Raw genomic sequence first — 19,904 nt, 5'->3', positions numbered from 1 at the left:
GCTGCATAGTAGTGTGTTGCCCTATGAGATTTATGAGTTTGTTTGTTTTGTTTTGTTTTTTAGAAGCCAAGCTCTCAGCCCAACTGGTAAGGTTGTTCTTGTCATGCTGAGACCAACACAGCTGTATATATGAAACTATGTGTCCATGTGTTGTGTTGCTGCTTTTATGTTTATTTTTGCTTATGTTTTGAAATCCACAGTAATGAGCCTCAGACACATCTCTGTGGGTCATCATGTTACAATCCGAATGAATTCCGCTGCTGTGAAAGAAATCAAACAAACCCCCATTGGTGCTGTGCAGGTATGACTGTGGTTTGTGTGGGTGTTACATCTGTCAGCAGTCAAGTTGTTAACTCAGGGCATTATGTCATTATATTCCATGTTATCTTCCACGAAATTAAGATAATAACATCATTAAATTTAGCTGACAAGCATGTTTATTTCACACAGCTTTTTAAAAATCTTTTCATGATATTTATTGCCTATTTTACACAATGAGTAACTGTGAACTGTGAAGCCACTAATTGCTTACGAGAAATGGGCTCACTAAGGGAAAGAGGCAGCACACAGTGAGAACAGCATGTTACTAGTTCAGGAGTCCTTGTAAAGCTATTCTTTGTTTGCACTTGATGTGTGTTGTCCAAAATTAAATTTATAACTTATTTGAAAACATAAGCAGTTTCTTCTTCTCCTAAATAGCATGTGTAGACATGACATTTTTCAATCATTAAAAAGATAATAACTTGCAGCCTTTAAATGTACTCACTCATCAAGGAATCTAGACGACCAAGTTTATAAATTCATGCCCTGATTTTCTTCTAGGTGATGATTAGAAAAGAAAATTGTTCATTTTGTCTTTATGGTAAATGATTATAAAGGAAAGGCCAAAGCTTCAGAAAAATTACTCTCTGCTACTTTTTGTCATTTTGAACCCTTTCTTCCACAAGTGTGGTTCTAAATCATTGTTCCAAATTGGCCTTATGTTGGAGACAAAAGACCCTAACCAACCACTAAAAAACATGGCAGGCAGATGACATATTTTGGAAAAAGCAGCTCTCCAAAGGGGTAGAGAAAGTAAGAGGCAGTTCTTTTTATATAAAAACTTCTTTATGTGCTTATTTATTTTTGGGATTTCAGAACTTTATCTTTCTACCTGTGTCTTATCGTCAGCATGTAGTGATGGGTGACAAATTAATATCTAAGTAAGGTGTTGGACCACTACGCCATGAGCATATATTATATACCTTGGCATATACTGTATACTAAAGCTCTACCAGAGGCACAGACACCATTCTTCCAATAGATATTCCCTCATTTGGTGTTTTGATGATAGTTTTAAAGAATACTGTCTAAGGCATTGTTGCAAAATCTTTCACAGCTGTTCAATTGCATTGAGATCTGGGACTGTGCTGGCCATAGCATATGATTCACACCATTTTCATACTAAATATTCACTGACCCCCTGTCCAGAAGCATTTGTGTTCATTATGTTTCTCCACTGCATATACTGTATATTAGTTATAGGTACTATTACTCCCTTGCATAAGGTTCGAGAAATGATTGATTTAAAACAAGTGTTTCTGATGTTGCAATTAGGCAGTGCCTTCCAAAACTGTTACATATGACTGTCACGAAACACTGTCTGCTGATCTGCCACAGCTGTGGTTGATCATTGCTTAGGTTTAGGCACAAAAGCAACTTGGTTAAGGTTAAGGAAATACTTTGGTCATGAGTAAAAAAAGCAAAGTTGATTGTCAGTCAGTAGTTAACAACATCATACTACTTCGACTTAATTCCTGAATGGAATAAGTTATATTTCACATAGCTGCAAAAGATCATGTAAATGTAAAGTTATTTTTGGCATTTGAACAATGACAACTCATTACTTCACCCCATTCTTCACTGAGTGAGTGACTTGTTTTTTGGTTTGTTTTTTTAACACCACACCTAAGATTACAGCACACAGGAGTGAGCAACATTAAACACACAATTCAGTCACAATTCAGTCCAGCAAGTACAAAAAGGATCTACCAGAGAGAGTAGCTTCAGTCCTGATGCTAAATAAGTATTGCACACCAGTGCATTTTACTTCTCTCAAAATTAGAAACCAGCATTCTGATCTTGGGTTTGTCTTTTTTTCTGGAATGAATGGAAAATGAGATGAATCACACTGGCTTACGCCTTTTTGACGTATTCTTCTAATTATCCAGGGAATAACAGAATCCAAGTGTGACAGAGGTTATTTACATGGTTTAAAAAGGTACAATGCCAGGACACATCCTGTGGTTAATCACAAGTGTTAACATAACATTTCTGCATGTCATAAATACATACAGGTCATACTCTATTCATTAAGCAATTGAGAGAACACGTTTGTAATACAAAATTATAAACAATGTGCAGTAATAATGTTAACAGCATTGGGATTGTGTAGCACACATAAAAAATGAATGTCACAGACTTTCAACATACCCATTTCCCTATCTGCGATTTTCATCTTTCCTTAATTTTTGTATACAGTTTTAAATGGGAGTGCATAAAGTACATAAAGGTTTACCTTCCTTTGCACTTTTGACTTTTAATGAAAGTATTGCGTTTATATCAAATTTTGTGAGAAAATGTTGCAGGTGTTGGAAAATATGTAACATGCTGCCAAAGTTATTTTCACTGCTGCTGTTAATTTCTGTGTTCTGTATCCAACCTCCCAACCCCAACCACTCATCTGTTTAGGTCAATGTGATGCTGTCCCTACAGTGTATAACCCACATACACACATGTGCTGTGACGGCTGTGTATCTGATGGGTCTCCTTGGATTGATCAAGTAATTAATTAATAACCTTTTCCTGTATCTTACTGCTGATGTTTTGTTCTTTTATGGGAAACATAAAATATTCTCCTCAGTGGGTTTTCTGTTCACTCAAGTCACTCCTTGTTTTCCGTACTTAACATTAAGAATGAAGAATTTGAGAAGTTGGGGAAAAAATCCATCAGTTATAGGTGACTGCCTTACGTTCCTTTAGGCAGGCACCAATTCAGTAGATAAGGTAGTTTATAATATTTTCAATATCATCTACGCAAAGTCTTATTTATGAAGTGGCACAAGTGCATCATACTTATTACTGTTAAAAAAAACACCTCTCCTATGTTGGTGCAGTTTTGTAGAGAGAGCTCGGAGCTCCACCCAGCTTCCTTTTCATCAAATGCGAGTGGGTTTTTAATCTTATGAATAAGAAGTTCTGCTAGTGTTGTTGTCGTAAATGCATATGCAAAAGGATGATATGACAATGCCTTGGTAAGATTTGCACAATGTGTATATGTTTTTTTGTCTAGAATGTAGTATTTGAAAAAGATTTTCATGCTTTTGAACTGCATTTTTTTCCCTTTCATATCATATAAGGATTAATGAATGCATAGGGTCCCATATGTACTTCTGAATGTGAATATGTGGCTGGTTGTGTCTGTATTTTACTGCACACTGCTGTATTTTGTCTGATTCTTTAAGTGCTGTGGAGAGGCTCCGTATGGCTTGGCACAACGCGGAGTTCTCTGTTGTAACAACACTTTGTACAAGGGCAGAGAAGATGGAGAAGAATGTTCAGAGACTGGTTTTCCTTACAACCCAGCTAAAGGGACTATATGTTGTTCTCAGTTTCATGGCACACCTGGACAGCACTGCTGTGGGAGCAACGTCTACCAGCCTGATACTGAGATTTGCTGTGATGGACACAGGTAAATGCATAGATGTGAATGCTTGTCTATGAAAACACAGATTCAGTGAGAGAGGCATTTTTTTGAGCACTTTGGTATGTTGCTGTGTCTGGTATTGTTTCTTTCCCGACTGCTACTCCACAGTTGAACCCTGTTTCTTCATAGTCTGCAAGTATGTGTGCTGTGTGACTCTGAGAAATCGTGAGAGGTTTGCCAGGAAAAAAATTAGCCAGACCTTGTTAAGCTGTTCTTTATTTGCAATGAATGTATGGTCCCAAATCCTTATAATTTGGAACAATGAATCCAGACCACCAAGTTTATAAATTCATCCCCAGATTTTCTGCTAAGGTATTGATGGAAAAATAAATATTCCAAGTGTTCATTTTGTCTTTGGTAAACGATTACTCAGGAAAGGGCCGAGATGATGGGCTTCTGAAAAATGACTCTCTGCTACCACTTGTCAATTTAAACTCTCGTATCTTTGTGTTTTGATAAATCATAGTTCTAAAGTGGCCTTATGTTGGATGCAAAAGTTCCTGTGTGTAAATTTGACCGCTAAAAACAAAGTGTGCAGATAATGTTTTGAAGAAAAGGAGGATAAAGCAAGATATGGGTACAGGAGCAGGGTCAACAGGAGCAGGGTCAACAAGAAGCAGTCCTTTTTTTACATAGCTTCTTTATGTACATTGTCTTTCTACTTGTGACAGATTCAGCGAGACAGATGCTTTTAAACCAGCTTGGTATGTGTGTATTCCCCCTTCTTGCTTCTCGATAGCTGAACCATGGCAATGTTTTTTTTCCGCAGACAGGACGATGTCTGGGAAACTGTTTTTTGGGAGGTTTTTTTTTGGCATGTCTCTGAGATCCTATTATGGTTTTAGACAGGAGTGGCAAGGAAAAATTCTCTTTAGCTGATTTCACAGTCTCCAAAAAGTGTAGGAATGAAAGCATTTGCTCTGATCCAGCAAGTCCTTTGTGTATTTTCTGGAAACCCTTATAAACATCCAGCTACAAGGAATGTCTGTTTGTTTGAAACAGATTAAGGCATGATTGCATGTCTGCTAATATGATATGACAGATGGACCTGATAACAAATCAAGGGCGTTGTCTGTCTGCTTGTCTTTTGGAATTCTCCTGGCTCTTAGTGGATAAAAACTTGATAAAGCTTCAAATAAGTCATCCTGAAACGTGACATCCAGACAAAAACATATTCTAACTCATATTCTTTTCTGTCTTTAAAGTTAGGGATGTACTGATCTGATATAGCACCAATACTGACCCTATTATGCTGACTGGGTACTGGGTATGACATAACCAATCCATATTAAAAGGAGAAATGTAACACTGACAGCAGGTTTTTATAATGGTTACTGCCATCCAAATTAAAAATATTACAGTGAGTTGTCTCCCCCTGCCCCTTATACCCTTTTTCCTTGCGCCTCACGTGGATGGTATTGAATCCATCTCAGTTGATCCACTTTGTTTGCTTGCTTCCATGACAACACACTGTGTTTGTGTGCCAGTGTTTCATATCTGTCCATCTGAGGTGTTGAAATGTGCATCAACTGGATCTCACACCTCCTAACACCACATAGTGTAATGGGTAAAAATTACGTGCCAGCACCAGAGTCGTGTTGAATAGGCAGCGGGAAGGATTACACAGGCCAAAATGAACACAGATGTTGTGCACTGGAACGGAAAGGAGAACATACTGGCTGTAGTATTATAGTCGGAGGAGTCAGTATTTCAAGTTGGCATGTTTCCTTAATCTCTGATAACATATCATGGGCATTTTATGAGCTACTACACTAAATATATTACATATTGGTCTTCCATGCTCCTCTTGGTCAGTATTATGTCATGTAATATCAGTTACCTTTGTTCAGCACTGATGGGCGGCCAACTCATTTTCCAGGGCCACAGGAACACCTGATGTTACTTCTTACTATACATACAAATATTCTGGAGGTATTTTAAATTTAGGAAAAAGAGAGCACTAGTATTGTGTATTATGAATGGTATTGGCTGATACCCTAAATAGAGAATATTGCATTCTTTTTTTGTCCCACCTCATTGATAATAATTAACATCTATGTTTCTCCAATTAGACATCTCAATAGAGAGAAGACTAATTTGACATGCTGTGGGATTAAGGCTTACGACATTAAAGACCCACAGGTGAAGTGCTGCGCTGGGACACTGCACAACCTCACGTCCCTAGACAAGCTACGACATGACAAACAGTGCTGTGGATCCATACTGCATAACTCATCGGTAGGTTTTATTGATAATAATGATAACAACAGTTCAATGCGTCACTGGCTTCTTTGCCTGAGACAATTTCAAAATTATATCCATGACCTAAAATGTATCTTGAAAGTAGAAACTAGTTTTGTGGATGTCTGCTCATTTTTCTTCGCAAAGTGTGTGCAAAGAAAAATGAGATATGTTTTCTATTTTATTCTGAAGTCCAAGGGTGTATTCAGCTTGTTTTAGCACAGTCTAAATGCGATAAGAAACAACTAGCCTAGCTCTATAAAATGTAACAAAAATATGCCTTCAACAACTCCAAAGTTTCACATGTTGTAAATCATCAATGCATCCATAAGTAACCTTTTGTTCAGAGTTGGAAAAAGGTGACAGCAACCTCACTATATGGAGAGGTAATGTGAGATCCCATGCACTTGAAAGAGTATATCCGCATTAATTTTTTGTGTATTTTTTTGCATGTCTTTGACAAAGAATGGCTAACTGTTGCACCCATCGCTCGGTCCATTTGTGAAAATAGCCTTCTCACATGCTGGATGCATTTTTATAGATCTTTCTGTAGTTATGGGTAAAAAAAGAGGAACCTGCACAGATTCTTACAGCAAATGGAACAAAACATATCGAATTCAACACTAAACACAATGATGTGCTTAATTTATATGGAAACTAACAAGGCTTATAGCTAAAATTCTGCTTCAAGATATCCATGAGAGAGATAGAGAGAGATCTGTAAGTCTGTATGTGTATGAGTCTGACTGGAAAATAAGAATGTTGTTGCTGACAATTAATGTGACCATTCAAATTGTTGATAATATCCCCTTTCTTGGGTCCAGAGTGTATGCTGCTCAAGTGAGGGCCAGGAAGTGCTCTACGCTGTCAAGGCAGGATTCAGATGCTGTGGTCACCTCTACTATAACTCCTCCCTGTGGTCATGCTGTGCAAGGAAGCTGAGCCCAGTACAGCATCCAGGCCAGCATCAATACAAGATGATTAAAGGTCAGTTGTGTGCAGCTTGGATATTTTCCTTGCAGAATGGTACTTTATGTCTTGTCATTTTGACATTTTTTGATGATTAGAAATTGTTGTAGCAAATATAACAGTCCAATACTTCATTGTTTAACAATTTGTAGAAAAAAAGCAAATCACAGACATACCACAAAACTATATTTATTCAAAATACCAACCTTCTGGCTTTAAGAAACATTTCAAAAAAGAAAGAAAGAAAAATGCTGAAATCAGTCACAATTGCTTTTTTTAGATCAAGCAGAGGGAAAAAATATGGAATCACTCAATTCTGACGAAAATATTATGAAATCATGAAAAAAACATCACACCATCAGTACTTTGTTGCACCACCTCTGGCTTTAATAACAGCTTGAATTCTCTGAGGCATGGACTTAACTATTGACAAACAGTATTCTTCATCAATCCGGCTCCAGGGTTGGAGCCTTTTCATGGACCATTTTCTTCAATTTCCACCATAGATTTTCAATTGGATTGAGATCCGGACTATTTGCAGGCTAGCCATTGACATTATATGTCTTTCTTGAAGGAAAGTTTTCACATCTTTGCCCTATGGCAAGATGCATTGTCATCTTGAAAAATGATGTCATCATCCTTTCAATTGAAGGAATAAGTGTCCAAAATTTCAATGTAAACTTGTGCATTTATTGAAGATGTAATGATTGCCATCTCCCCCGTGCCTTTACCTGACATGCAGCCCCATATCATCAGTGACTGTGGAAATTTGCATGTTTTCTTCAGGCAGTCGTCTTCATAAATTTCATTGGAACGTCACCAAACAAAAGTTCCAGCATCATCACCTTGCCCAATGCAGATTGTCGATTCCTCACTGAATATCACTTTCATCCAGTCATCCAAAGTCCATGATTGCTTTTCTTTAGCCCATTGTAACCTTGTTTTTTTCTGTTTAGGTGTTAATAATGGCTTTCGTTTGGCTTTTCTGTATGTAAATCCCATTTCCTTTGGGCGATTTCTTACAGTTCGGTCACAGACATTGGCTCCAGTTTCTGCCCATTTGTTTTGTTGTGCATTTTATGTTTTCAAGACATATTGCTTTCAGTTTTCTATCTTGACACTTTGATGTCTTCCTTGGTCTACCAGTATGCTTCCCTTTTACAACCTTCCCATTTTCTTTGTACTTGGTCCAGATTTTAGACACAGCTGACTGGGAACAACCAACATCTTTTCCAACATTCCGTGATGATTTACCTTTTTGAAGAAGTTTTATAATCCTCTCCTTTATTTTCAACTGACATCTCTTGTGTTGGAGCCATGATTTATGTCAATCCGCTTGGTGAAACAGCTCTCCAAGGTGTGAGCACTCTTTTTTAACTGCAGAATAATTAGCAGATGTAATCTGATGCAGGTGTTTGTTTTAGAACTGCAAATTACAGGGTGATTCCATAATATTTTCCTCAGAATTGGGTGATTCCATATTTTTTTCCTCTGCTTGATCTAAAAAAAAAAAACAATTGTGACTGACTACAACAATTTTTTCTTTTTTAAAATGTTTCTTAAAGCCAGAAGGTTGGCATTTTGAATACAAATAGTTTTGTGTCATGTCTGTCTTAGCTTTCTTTCTAGAAATTTAAACAGTTGAATGAACATCCTCCAAGAGTGGTGATTCCATAATTTTTGCCAGGGGTTGTACATAAGGGTTACCTCAGTTCATTGACTGATGCCCACTTACTTTGAGTTATATACTATCAGGCACAGACCAGGTGGACTCAAATGCAGAGACAGGGACACAGGGATGAAGAGTTCTCAAGTCGTTTAATCAGTCTAAAAGTCAAAAACCGGGAAATCCAATACACAGGGCAGAAGTACAAAATCACTAGGCAAAACTCAGAATCCAAAAAGGCAAAACTGGTCAGTAACACGAAGAAGATCTGTTGAGATAAGAACGCTGCAACTCTGACAGGAAACTGACAAGACAATCTGGCACAGAAGGGAAAGAGCACACCACATATATACCCTACATGATAACGAGGCCCAGGTGTAACACCTTAGGGGAAGGGAGGCAAACAGGAGGGGAGGAAGCTAGACAAGACAAGGGAAAATACACCAGAATAAAACAGGAAGTAGAAAAGACACAAAAACTAAACCTACAAAAATACATTACAACACTAATGGGCCCTGACATATACTATCTCAATGACAATACTGTTTTGTGACTTTTGTTGCTGCATTCTTTTCTTTTGAACAATAATAATAATAAAAGTGTAATACATTTAATCACATATAATTTAGGGCATATTTATCAGATCAAATGTGCCTATTCACTCAGTCACATACACCTCTTCTTTTATCATAATGCCCTCAATCTTGATTATCTTTGGCAAATAACAATCAATAATCAAGTACCCTTAAAGCAGATACAACATTGTTCATTGTTAGTATTTATCACCCAAATTTTACACTACAAAATAAAGCATGAAATCATCTTTTTCAGAATCCAGACTCCTTTCACTGAACAATCTGAATGATGCAGATCTTTGCAAAGAAAGTAAGTATTGGGAAATTGCCACATCATCCAAACCACATTGCTATAAAAGAAATATGTGGATTTTTGTCATTAATGTGTATGTTTATGTCCTTGTTTAGTGCACATTGGGACTCTGGAAAGTGTGTCTTTGGACAGCGTTGTGTTCAAAAATGTGCTAAAAATCCATGGAACCAAGGGAACTGTGAAACCTCTGGTTTTGCCTTTTATCCTGAAAATATCTGATCTCTGCAATTCCCCTAAAATGATCCCTGGAAAGACCTACCTCTTTCATCATGTGCATTTCTTCGCTGATTTCAACCAAAACTCTGACCTTGAGTTGCTCTCTTTCATTTTCTCAAAGTGTTACTAGAAATGATGGTCTGTTGCTGCATGCATCACTCTAAAAATACTCACAGTGAACCTACTGGTTTATGTACTTTTCAACTTTGAAAAAAACCCAATGTGATATTCATGAAATTGATATCAACCCTACCAACCAACTACTACTGAAGCATCAAGCTAGTAGAGAAGCCCCAATTTCAAAGTACTACGATTATTTTCCAAAGTCTGACAAAAGCTACAGCATTAAAAGCAAATTAATTAATGAATTAATGAATTCATTCACTAATGTTCATTAATTAACTAGTGTGATTGCTGGTACCATGCAAGAGTATTAATATGTAGCTTGATTATCTCATAAGCTAAACAGCTAATACATTCTGTATTTCAGAGTAATGCTAATACTAACTTTTATTGTTTTTATGCTACTTTCATTTTTGTTCAGAATCAGCTCTACTAATACAAATTTGTTTATATGCGAATGGAATCATTTATTGATCATTTTAGGATTTTTGAAGCTACTAATGAATTGCAGTTTCATCAAAAATATCAGGGATACAAATGTACAGTCCCAGTTCCCCAATGGTTCCATTGTGGTGGTTAGCTATTTTTTTCTCCATGTCAAGTGAATATAATTTCTGTACTGTAATACACTACATTTTGTGGAAATGGCAGCAGTGTTGGACTTTGCAACACTCATTCATACAATTATATGCGAAAGACATAATTTTAAGCTAAAAAAATGTATTTTCTGTAAAAGCAACAAACACTTAATATTGCATGTTTTAATACAGTATTTTTGATGAAATAATTGGTATACAATTTTATAATGCATGTTTATTTTCAACATTTGACACTACATACAGTACTGTATGACTGTGACACTTAGTGCCTAATGGGTTTTTACAATAAAGTTTTCAGTAAATAAAACAGTTGTAATGTAATCTGTTGTATCTTCTCATGCTTAGTTTCAGACTTCAGCTTGGGCTTGACATGCATATGTGCTATTCGTATGAGTTTTACAGCACAAAAGTACTTTAAAATCAAAGGATATAAACTTTGGCCTGTTGTTTTTGTGTGTGCCTTTTTGTCTCTGTTTCATTCAAGCTAATCACAAGATCCAGCAGTTAAGAGGAATTACTCCCTGCAAAGAAAATAACTGTTAATGGAGTTGATAATTATAGCCATTGAGTTTTGAGGTTTTATAGCAGCTTGGAAATATAATAATGCTGAGTCAAGATGTTTGTATAAAATAAGTCAAGAATCTAGTTGAAACATGTCTGTCTGTGAGTCTATGTTGCTTGTAGCATATTGATCTGCAGTCTAAATATATCTAGCATACAGCTTGGATAATAATCAGAAGAGGAAATGACTGAAAGAGAAAACAACATGGCCCCAAATGTATTCCCGAACTGGCTCTAAGGAGGAGTTACAGCAAAAATAACACATTTTGTGTGTGTGTATCGAAACAAGTAGGCACCCATTTTTGTCCAAAAATGCTCATAAACATACCAATGAGTCACACTGTTGCACTGAGTGGAATGATGACAAAAAGTTAAGTTTAGATGGAGAGTTCACCATCATTTATCCTCTTACTTATAATCACTTCAGCTGAACAGGCATTCTTGCACAGATTTTGTTCACCATTCTTACAGTATGGTTGTGCTACTAGTGGACTGCTTCATGGCCAATATGGAGAAGAGAAAGGAAAGCAGTATGCTGTAACTCTTTCAATGTACATGGGTCAATGACGTATAAGGATTTATTTAAAAATAATAAATATTGGAATATCTATTGCAGTAATTCAAACATTAAGAAAGGTTGAGTACACATAAATACATATTAAAATAGTAAATTAGGTGTTTTATGTGTTTTTCCATCTCGATGAATTAGAACTGACCTTAAAAAAGTCATGTGGTGCGACCGTGATCTATCTTAAAATAAATGAATTTAAGTGTTTCGAAACAAATTATTTGCATGTCCATTAAGTTTTTGTAAATAATAATCTCATATTTATGTTCTATTATGTCACAGTTGCCTTCTTAAATGTATGTAAGACTTATTTTTCCTGTAAATTGCTTAAAAATGATTGAAAAAATTTAAAAATACAATTCAGTTAAGCATACTGTATCAGTGATTAATATTAAAAGTGATATTTTACTCTGAATTTAATACAGTTATTGGTTTTATTGGTCGCACCACATGATGTTTTGTCACTTTAAATAACAGAAAAATTACTAATAACTTTTTGAAAAGTTAAAGTGATTTCATATAAAGGAAAGGTACTACATATATGGTATTTTTTAAAATCAATTTAAACCTTTTTCTAACTGAAAAAAATGCAGTTAGACTGAACATGTCATAGGCACGTCATTGACCCACATATCAACAAATTGGCTACCACCTGTGAGTTTCTGATCAAGTCTTTAGTAACAACAAAAGAACAGACCTTGAGCATGAGGCCTCTTCAATTTATGAGCTGGTGATACAGTGTTTGTGTTTTAAAGAATATAAGAGGTACCTTGTTGGAGGTTAAGTTGGGGTAACCTGTACATTTTCAATCACCCAGGCAACTTTTTGTTAGAAATGCAAGGTTTACTGGTTGGTGCCCTCACTGTAATGGCTTTTATTGGAGTCCGTTTGTATGCTAGTCTGCTTTCAGAGATAAAATGGGCCAAGTCAACTATTTTTTTCCAAAAATGTTCATAGACATACCAATGAGTCACACTGTTGCACTGAGTGGAATGATGCTATTATTTTGGTATGGCGGTATGTCTGATATCTGACTTAATATGTTCAGTTCCTGGGAAGTGACACCCTTGCACAATCCACAAATGTGTGAGAACCAGGTTCTGTGTACAGTGCTTTGCTAGTTTTTGTGCTACATATCACAACCTCTTGACTTTAGATTGTACATTGTAAAGAGCTTTAGTACAAAGCGGTTCAAATATGGTTTTAATCGAACAGTGTTCCTGTGCATGTGTAGTGGTGTTTCCTGTTATTAGTCTCTGGAATTATTTCTAAACAAACTACTGTGACTGTAATCTTCATGTTGAACCCTAGCAATATACTATATCAGACTTTGGATATACACACAATACACTTTACAATTTCATTTAGCAGATGCTTTTATCCAAAGCAACATACATCTGAGAGTTGAAACAACACAAGCAGGGATCTAGTCAGGAGAGAGCAACGCAAGTAAGTGCCAAAAGGCTAAGTTTAAGTCCCGTAAGATGTAGATGTGCTGCCAAAAGGCAGTGCACAGAGGCAATACAAAAAAGCATAGAATGGGTAGAAGAAGTCCTTTTTGTTTTTTTGTTAAGTCTATCAAGAGCAGAGGTCTTTGAAAAAGAGCTGGGTCTTTAGTCTTTTCTTTAAGTTTGGGAGGCACTTTGCAAGTTTGGCTCCACTACAAAAGAGAAGAGTCTGGCTAGCGACTTAGGGCTAGCCAAAGTTGTTGTTCCTAGTTACAAGTTGTTCCTACCTGTAACTAGAAACAATGGATCGTAGGTTTGGCTCTGCACATGAAATATGCGATTAGCGATTTCTGCCTGAGTCATGTGTTTGTCTCTCCTCACCATTGTATCCCATTCCATCCCATTTCCCACAAGCTTTTTTGCTCTAGCCAACTGTACTCGGAACATGAACCTGTCCTAATCCTTTTCCTGTCTGATCTCATTCCTGTTCCTGTGCCCCCTCCTTCAATAAATACCACGTCCAACTGTGACCCTGCCTTCTCGCTTCTGAGTGTCGGGACTTGGGTTCATATGCTCCACCCCCACAAAACACCTCTGCTGTTTACTGGGACTTAAAGGTCAAAGACTTAAAATGTGTCATAAGCATGTTCATTTAGTTATGTTCAGCTAAAATAACTCAACCTTTTACAAATTTACTATGACATCCTGATCACAAATACAATATTTCATAATGACTTCAATGATGTATGCAGTTTAGTGTGCATTACTATTTAAAACAGCAGTGTTGTCTTTTAGGTCTAGTGGTTTAAACGCACATTCTGTGATTGTCAGGTCACCTATACAAGTGTTTCTCTTTATCTGTTGTGAGTTCTGTTCATACACACATGTTGGTACTTGTGGTTTAAATTGTGCAATACATGTATTTCAAATTATGTTCTTGTGCTTATGGTTGCTTGCAGTCGTATTTATTATTAAGGTAGCAAGCGGAAACGATGTAATTGACTTTAACTCATTAATTAGGCATGGCATGACAATCAAAAAGGCTGCTCTATTGGCGAGTGTTTATGAACCGTTATAAGGGCCTATTCTAATTTCAGGTTCACATTTGTAAACACAGAAACTGGATGCTAAAATATCAGTTCACCTGGAAGGTTTGCATATAAAATTAACTTAGAAAGACAATAAATAATATAAATTACACAGAAAGTGAGGGTAGACCTGGAAGCATAAAAGCTATTGTGCCATACAGTAATGATAAATAATCATAAACCACTAATAGAAATAAGGATAAAGAGGAGTCGAGCCCAGCCCATGATCAGTGTACACTTACAGACTATTACACACTGTCGGTTTTATGTCTGTGTATCCATGTTAACTAAAAAAGATTGAGGGAGAGTAGGAGTGCCTATGTTTGTGTATGTTTGTGGCTCATAAAAGGAGAGTAAAAATTGATTATTGAGCTGGTGATAAACAGTAGCATACAGAGATCATTAAAGTCACAGTTAAAGCCACCTGCAGACTCAGAAGCAACTTAAACCCACACGCTGTTGGATAGGGAAACTGTTCTTTTGTAAGTAGTGTTAATTCAAGACTTGCATTGAATATGACAGTTTTGCAATGAGAAACTAGATGATGACAGACAGATAAGAACTCACTAGATTAACAAATGTAGCACCGTATCACTGACTGATGGATTCAAATCACTGAAGAAATATCATTTATTTTATTCTTCAAAGAAGAAAATTAGTCTGTAAAGCTTGTAAAATGTCACTGAAGAACGATTTTTTGTGCTGCTGCTCATCTATGTTCCCAAGCACGGAAACTGCTCGTTTCTACCTGCTCGGCGTGCTTATTGCTCTTTACATGTTGGCTGGTGCTGCCGTATTTTCTTCTTTGGAGAGACCAGCAGAGCTACATGCCCACCGGCTCTGGGAAGAAAGGCTGAGGGACTTCAGTCATGAGCATAACGTTAGTTGTGAAGACCTGAAATCTCTATTGCACCACTATGAGGAGGCCAGGACTGCTGGTATCCTGATCTGTACAGTACTTTGTGCATTGATAAATACAGTAGTTTGTATTATTTTGACAGCAGCTACCAACATTTGATGTCATGCAAAATGGTAAAGAAACAGATTAAATAAGCTGTTCAGCATGTCCAGATACAGAGAGGATCCCTTGAAGATCAATCAATACCATGCCAAAGTAACACAAATTGGAGCAATTAAATGCAATTTAACTTATCATGTGAACCTAATTAGATGGAAATATAAAACCATTTTGATTTGGGGAGGTTAGGGTAGAGGTGTTTCAAAGTTATCTGCAATCCATTAAAATCGATATCGCAGCTGAACCTATTGAGGACAAACATGTCTCTTAGATAAAAAAATAAACCTTCATCTCTGAGAATCAGTTTACAGCCTTCTTATTCTTTCCACTATCTTTAGACACTCTCTGTCACTGTGGAAACAGGTATTGATGGCCCTGAGGCCAGGTCAATTTCCTTTTTACTTCAACTCCCGTATTTACTGACTACAATTATGTCATGATGCAAATATATATCTCAGGTTTCACACTTCATGTTACAATGGCTCCCACACTTGTAGCCTATTTCCACATCGGTCTGACGACTTTCCTTCCTGCTTTTCAACACACTGTGAGAACACATCCTCACCCTAAGAATAGGTCTTAGCACTTCAGCTTAAACTAATTTGGAAGTCATTACTTCTGCAGTCATTGCATCATAAACCAAAGTACTTGACAAACTCAAATTTAGACCCAATTATGGTGCTAGTTGAACGTAGGAAGTCAGTCCTCAGATTTGAAGCATGATGTCATCACAACTGCAGGGGATAGGGTGGGTGGAACAACTGAGGATTGATGGGGGATACATAAGACAAAGAAATCAAACGATGGAGGAAATGAGTGGGAAGGGAAACCTGGGAAACATATTTACTGCCAAATGCAGCTCAGTGAGTTAGTACTGATTTCATAATGGTCATGCTATAACCAAAATTTCAAACACAATACTGGGATGAACTTTGATCAACAAACTGAATGAAAGTCATTCAATACCCTGGCTAAAACTATACAAAACAACAATGAAAAAAAAACAGCCCCCACAATTTAAAGTTAGTCGTGTATGATAGAAATGGAGATACCGGAACACATTTGCAGCCAACTGTATTCATTGTTTCTTTTATTGATAAATTCTAAACATTGAAAATTGGGCCTTCTATCATTAATTGCTTCATACAGCAACACAAATGCAACCCATCTTTACTTCACTGTTTTTGAAAATTACATTTCTAAAAAAATCTGTCTTTAAAATGTGAACATGTTTATTTAGTTTAGTTTATTTCAGTAGCAATTAATGCAATTCAAATACAAATAGTCAATTATGAAATGTCCTTATTTTCTTCTTCTCCTTTAGAAACAGTGACAGCCCAAAAAAATGCAGTTTGTGATGAAAAAGGTGCAGGATGAAGGTTCAGTTTACAGTATAACACTTAACTTTTTTACATTCATTTTTTGTTTAATGTTATTGTTATAATTGCTATGACAATTATTTATGGCCTTTCACCTAATGTGTTTCTCATAGGATTTGGAGTGACAGCCCCATCAACCATGACAGGGAAAGTCTTGCTTGTATTCTATGGCTTGCTGGGCTGCTCTGCTACCATTCTCTTCTTCAATCTCTTCCTGGAGAGAGTCATAACATTACTTAGTCTCCTGATATTGTGGTGCCACAGTAAGAGAACCCGACATGGTAGACTGGAGTGCAGAGGCAGTGAAAGTGACAGAAATGAAGAGTGGAAGCCATCTGTATACCAAGTTACACTCGTCCTTTTTGTTGCTGTCCTGGTGGTTGCATTTGGGGCTGCCTCCCTCTATTCAACCATGGAGGGCTGGACTTATTTGGAGTCTCTGTACTTCTGCTTTGTGGCTTTCAGCACAGTGGGCTTCGGAGACTTTGTGAGTGGCCAAAGAGAACACCACGAGGACACCCAAGTATACCAGGTAGCTAACTGTCTTCTGATGCTCTTAGGAGTGTGCTGCACTTATTCCCTCTTTAACGCCATCTCTTTGATCATCAAACAAGGACTAAACTGGATGCTGAGGGCATTGGCTAAAATGTATAGTAGTAGTTGCTACTACACGCTGCAGCTAAGGCCACTGTTCAAACTGTGTTTTTCTGACTCTGAGCAACCTATATGTTATTGTGAAGACAACCCTGTGCATACACAGCAGGTGCAAACAGTTTGCAGTTTGGGCGACAGCATTCTGTGGCACTCCTGTGTTCCTAGTGCCATTGGAAAATGCCTTTGTGATAAAGCAAAAGTTGAAACCGTGTGCCACAGAAACACAAACATAGGACTAATGGCAAAACATGAACAGGTTAACTGTTCATCTGAAGAGAATGCAGTACATAACAGACCACTGCCTGATTAGCTAAATTAAAATATTACACACATACCACACCCAAATCCCAACGCTATCTAGGCGAGACAGATGGTCTAAACCTGCTCTATGTGTAAAGTGCATTGGGATGACTTTTGTTGTGATTTGGCGCTATATAAATAATGATTGATTGATTGATTGATTGAAAATAAGCACAATAGTAATGTGTAGTTTTCTTCATCAAAAGACTAAGGTGTTGTCAATATTCTTTTCTTCAACAGTCTAAATTCAGATTAAAATGTCTAGAATTAATTTCATTTCAAGGAGTTTTGGTGCCAAGTGGACATTTATCACGATTAGACCAATGACTAATGTTTTGTAACACTGTTGAAATATCCCGCTTTGCATCATTGTTTATGTCACTGAACTCAGTTTAATGATTTAATGTCTCAATGCTGATCCTGAGCTTGATATACAATCCCTGTAGAGAAGTGTATGAATCATGTTCTGTTGTCTGATAAAGCAGCACTTTTGTGAGAGATATTTTTTTTTGGAAATAAACATTTTTCTAAAATTACTGTTTGATGATTGATGATTGCCTATTACGCTTTTTCTGAGCTTGCATAATCTGATCTTGCTTTTGTTCCGGTCTGGCATGTCTGGGGATGTGAGAATAAACAACACAATGGGCCAAACAATGCAGTGACGACAACAGGGTTGAAAAAATGTTTATAGCAAAGGTGTAATTCTTTCTGTGATATCCTTTGCAAATCTATCTGATGCCTACATCTCTGTCCACTTGACAGGAGATGTAAATAAAAAGCTAACTGTATAATGTATGCTTCCAATTACTGAATTTGTTCCCTGCATTTGTTCTTGTTCCTTGATAATCAAACCTTTATTCAAACACGAACAATCATTGAGGTTTCCCTCATTTACAATGATGTCAAGTTACAAACATGTTAAAAATGAAAACAGGAAGAAAATGTTTCCTCTGTTTGTAGTGGATATATGCAAATTACTTGTATCTATATCTCTGGCTGTGGAGAACAGCATTAATTTTGATGTATCTGTATTTAGCACTAGTTTAAGATTTTTTAGAGCTTCTTGTAGAGCATTAAAGTAGAGTTGCATGTCCTCAGTGGGTTGTTGTACAGAATCAGCATTTCATCTGCATAAAGGTTGTATTGACAACTGTTTAATGAGGAGACTGTGTCATTTAGAGGACAGGACCCAGAACTGACCCTTGAGGAACCTTTTTTTTTATCAGCAAGTAATCAGACTGGACACCCCTGACTTCACACATTGAAGTCGGATAAGTCTGGGGTGAGAACTTGGGTGGCCAATCAGGGCTGAAGGGAGCCAAACAGAGTAGTATCCAGAGAGCACGGACTTATGTTGAGTCAGTGAAGAAGACAGACGAGACAGAAAGTGTGGAGACAGGAACCGGAGTCAGGCTCCACCACATTTATTTTGCAGCACCAGTTACTTTTCAGATGAACTTCTGACTTTCCTTTTGATGTCCTACAAAAAGCATTGTGTCATTAATTTCAGTTTTTCACTGAATAATGTTTTTCCCTCTAAACTTCTCACATGGTTTCATTTAAATAAACTTTCAAATGATCCAATATTTCATCTGAAATCAAAAAAAATTCCTAGAACTGTAAACACATTTGTGTATCATTACTTTGTTTTTCCTTCTTTTCTCTCCTATACAGTAGCGTGCGGTGGTGTTTCAGTCAGGGCCAGTACCAAAATTCAACTAAATTTTGGTAGACACAGACACAGGGTTAATGACTTTCGATATGGGAAATGCACCCACAAACCTAGGAGCCAACTTCCTGGAGTCGACATGAAGGGGCAAGTCCTTGGTGGCTAACCACACCCTCTGGCCAGCCCTGTAGGGAGGAGCTGGCTGTCTGTGTCTATCTGCAGCTGCCTTCATCCGAGCTGAGCTCCGGAGGAGGGCCCGCCGAGCACCGGCCCAAATCCGCTGACAGCGTCTGACCATGGCATGAGCGGAGGGGACCGTGACCTCCTTCTCATTGGCAGGGCTGGTAGCCGTTGACACACTGGAAAGGTGAGAGACCTGTGGCAGATGAGGGAAGGGTGTTGTGGGCATATTCCACCCAGACGAGGTGGTCGCTCCAGGTGGTTTGGTTCTGGGAGACAAGGCATCGTAGGCACGTCTCGAGCTCCTGGTTGAGGCGCTCAGTCTGCCCGTTTGACTGTGGGTGATACCCGGAGGACATGCTCACCGTGGCACCAAGGAGCCGGCAAAACTCCTTCCAGAAGCTGGAGATAAACTGCGGCCCTCTATCTGAAACGATATCACTGGGAAAACCATGGATCCTGAACACATTAATCATCATGACCTCCCAGTCTCTTTGGCAGAGGGTAACTTGACAAGAGGGATGAAGTGCGCCATCTTGGAGAAGCGGTCGACCACTGTCAGGATGGTCGTATTACCTTTAGACAGCGG

The 19,904-nt window shown here is 37.6% G+C and overlaps 1 protein-coding gene across 1 annotated transcript; it reads left to right on the top strand.

The window, feature by feature from the left end:
* Window positions 1-3,582: 3,582 nt before the first annotated feature.
* Window positions 3,583-19,429, top strand: si:ch211-261a10.5 (potassium channel subfamily K member 13). The gene is made up of 3 exons (XM_062419345.1): window positions 3,583-3,730; window positions 16,623-17,157; window positions 19,327-19,429. The coding sequence occupies exons 1-3, from the start codon at window positions 3,583-3,585 to the stop codon at window positions 19,427-19,429; spliced, it is 786 nt and encodes a 261-aa protein (XP_062275329.1).
* The last annotated feature ends 475 nt before the right edge of the window (window positions 19,430-19,904 follow it).

The sequence above is a fragment of the Scomber scombrus genome, chromosome 5 (assembly GCF_963691925.1).
Source record: "Scomber scombrus chromosome 5, fScoSco1.1, whole genome shotgun sequence".
NCBI classification, from domain to species: domain Eukaryota; kingdom Metazoa; phylum Chordata; class Actinopteri; order Scombriformes; family Scombridae; genus Scomber; species Scomber scombrus.
The sequence above is the reverse complement of the archived record's forward strand: the minus strand, read 5'-3'. Positions and strand labels throughout refer to the sequence as shown.

What these genes read in the sequence shown, in the direction of transcription:
- si:ch211-261a10.5 (XM_062419345.1), top strand. Translation starts at nt 3,583, where the DNA reads ATGGAGAAGAATGTTCAGAGACTGGTTTTCCTTACAACCCAGCTAAAG. An exon ending in ATTTGCTGTGATGGACACAG is followed by an intron (nt 3,731 to 16,622) that starts GTAAATGCATAG and finishes TGTTTCTCATAG; the next exon opens with GATTTGGAGTGACAGCCCCA. An exon ending in CTGAGGGCATTGGCTAAAAT is followed by an intron (nt 17,158 to 19,326) that starts GTATAGTAGTAG and finishes CCAGCCCTGTAG; the next exon opens with GGAGGAGCTGGCTGTCTGTG.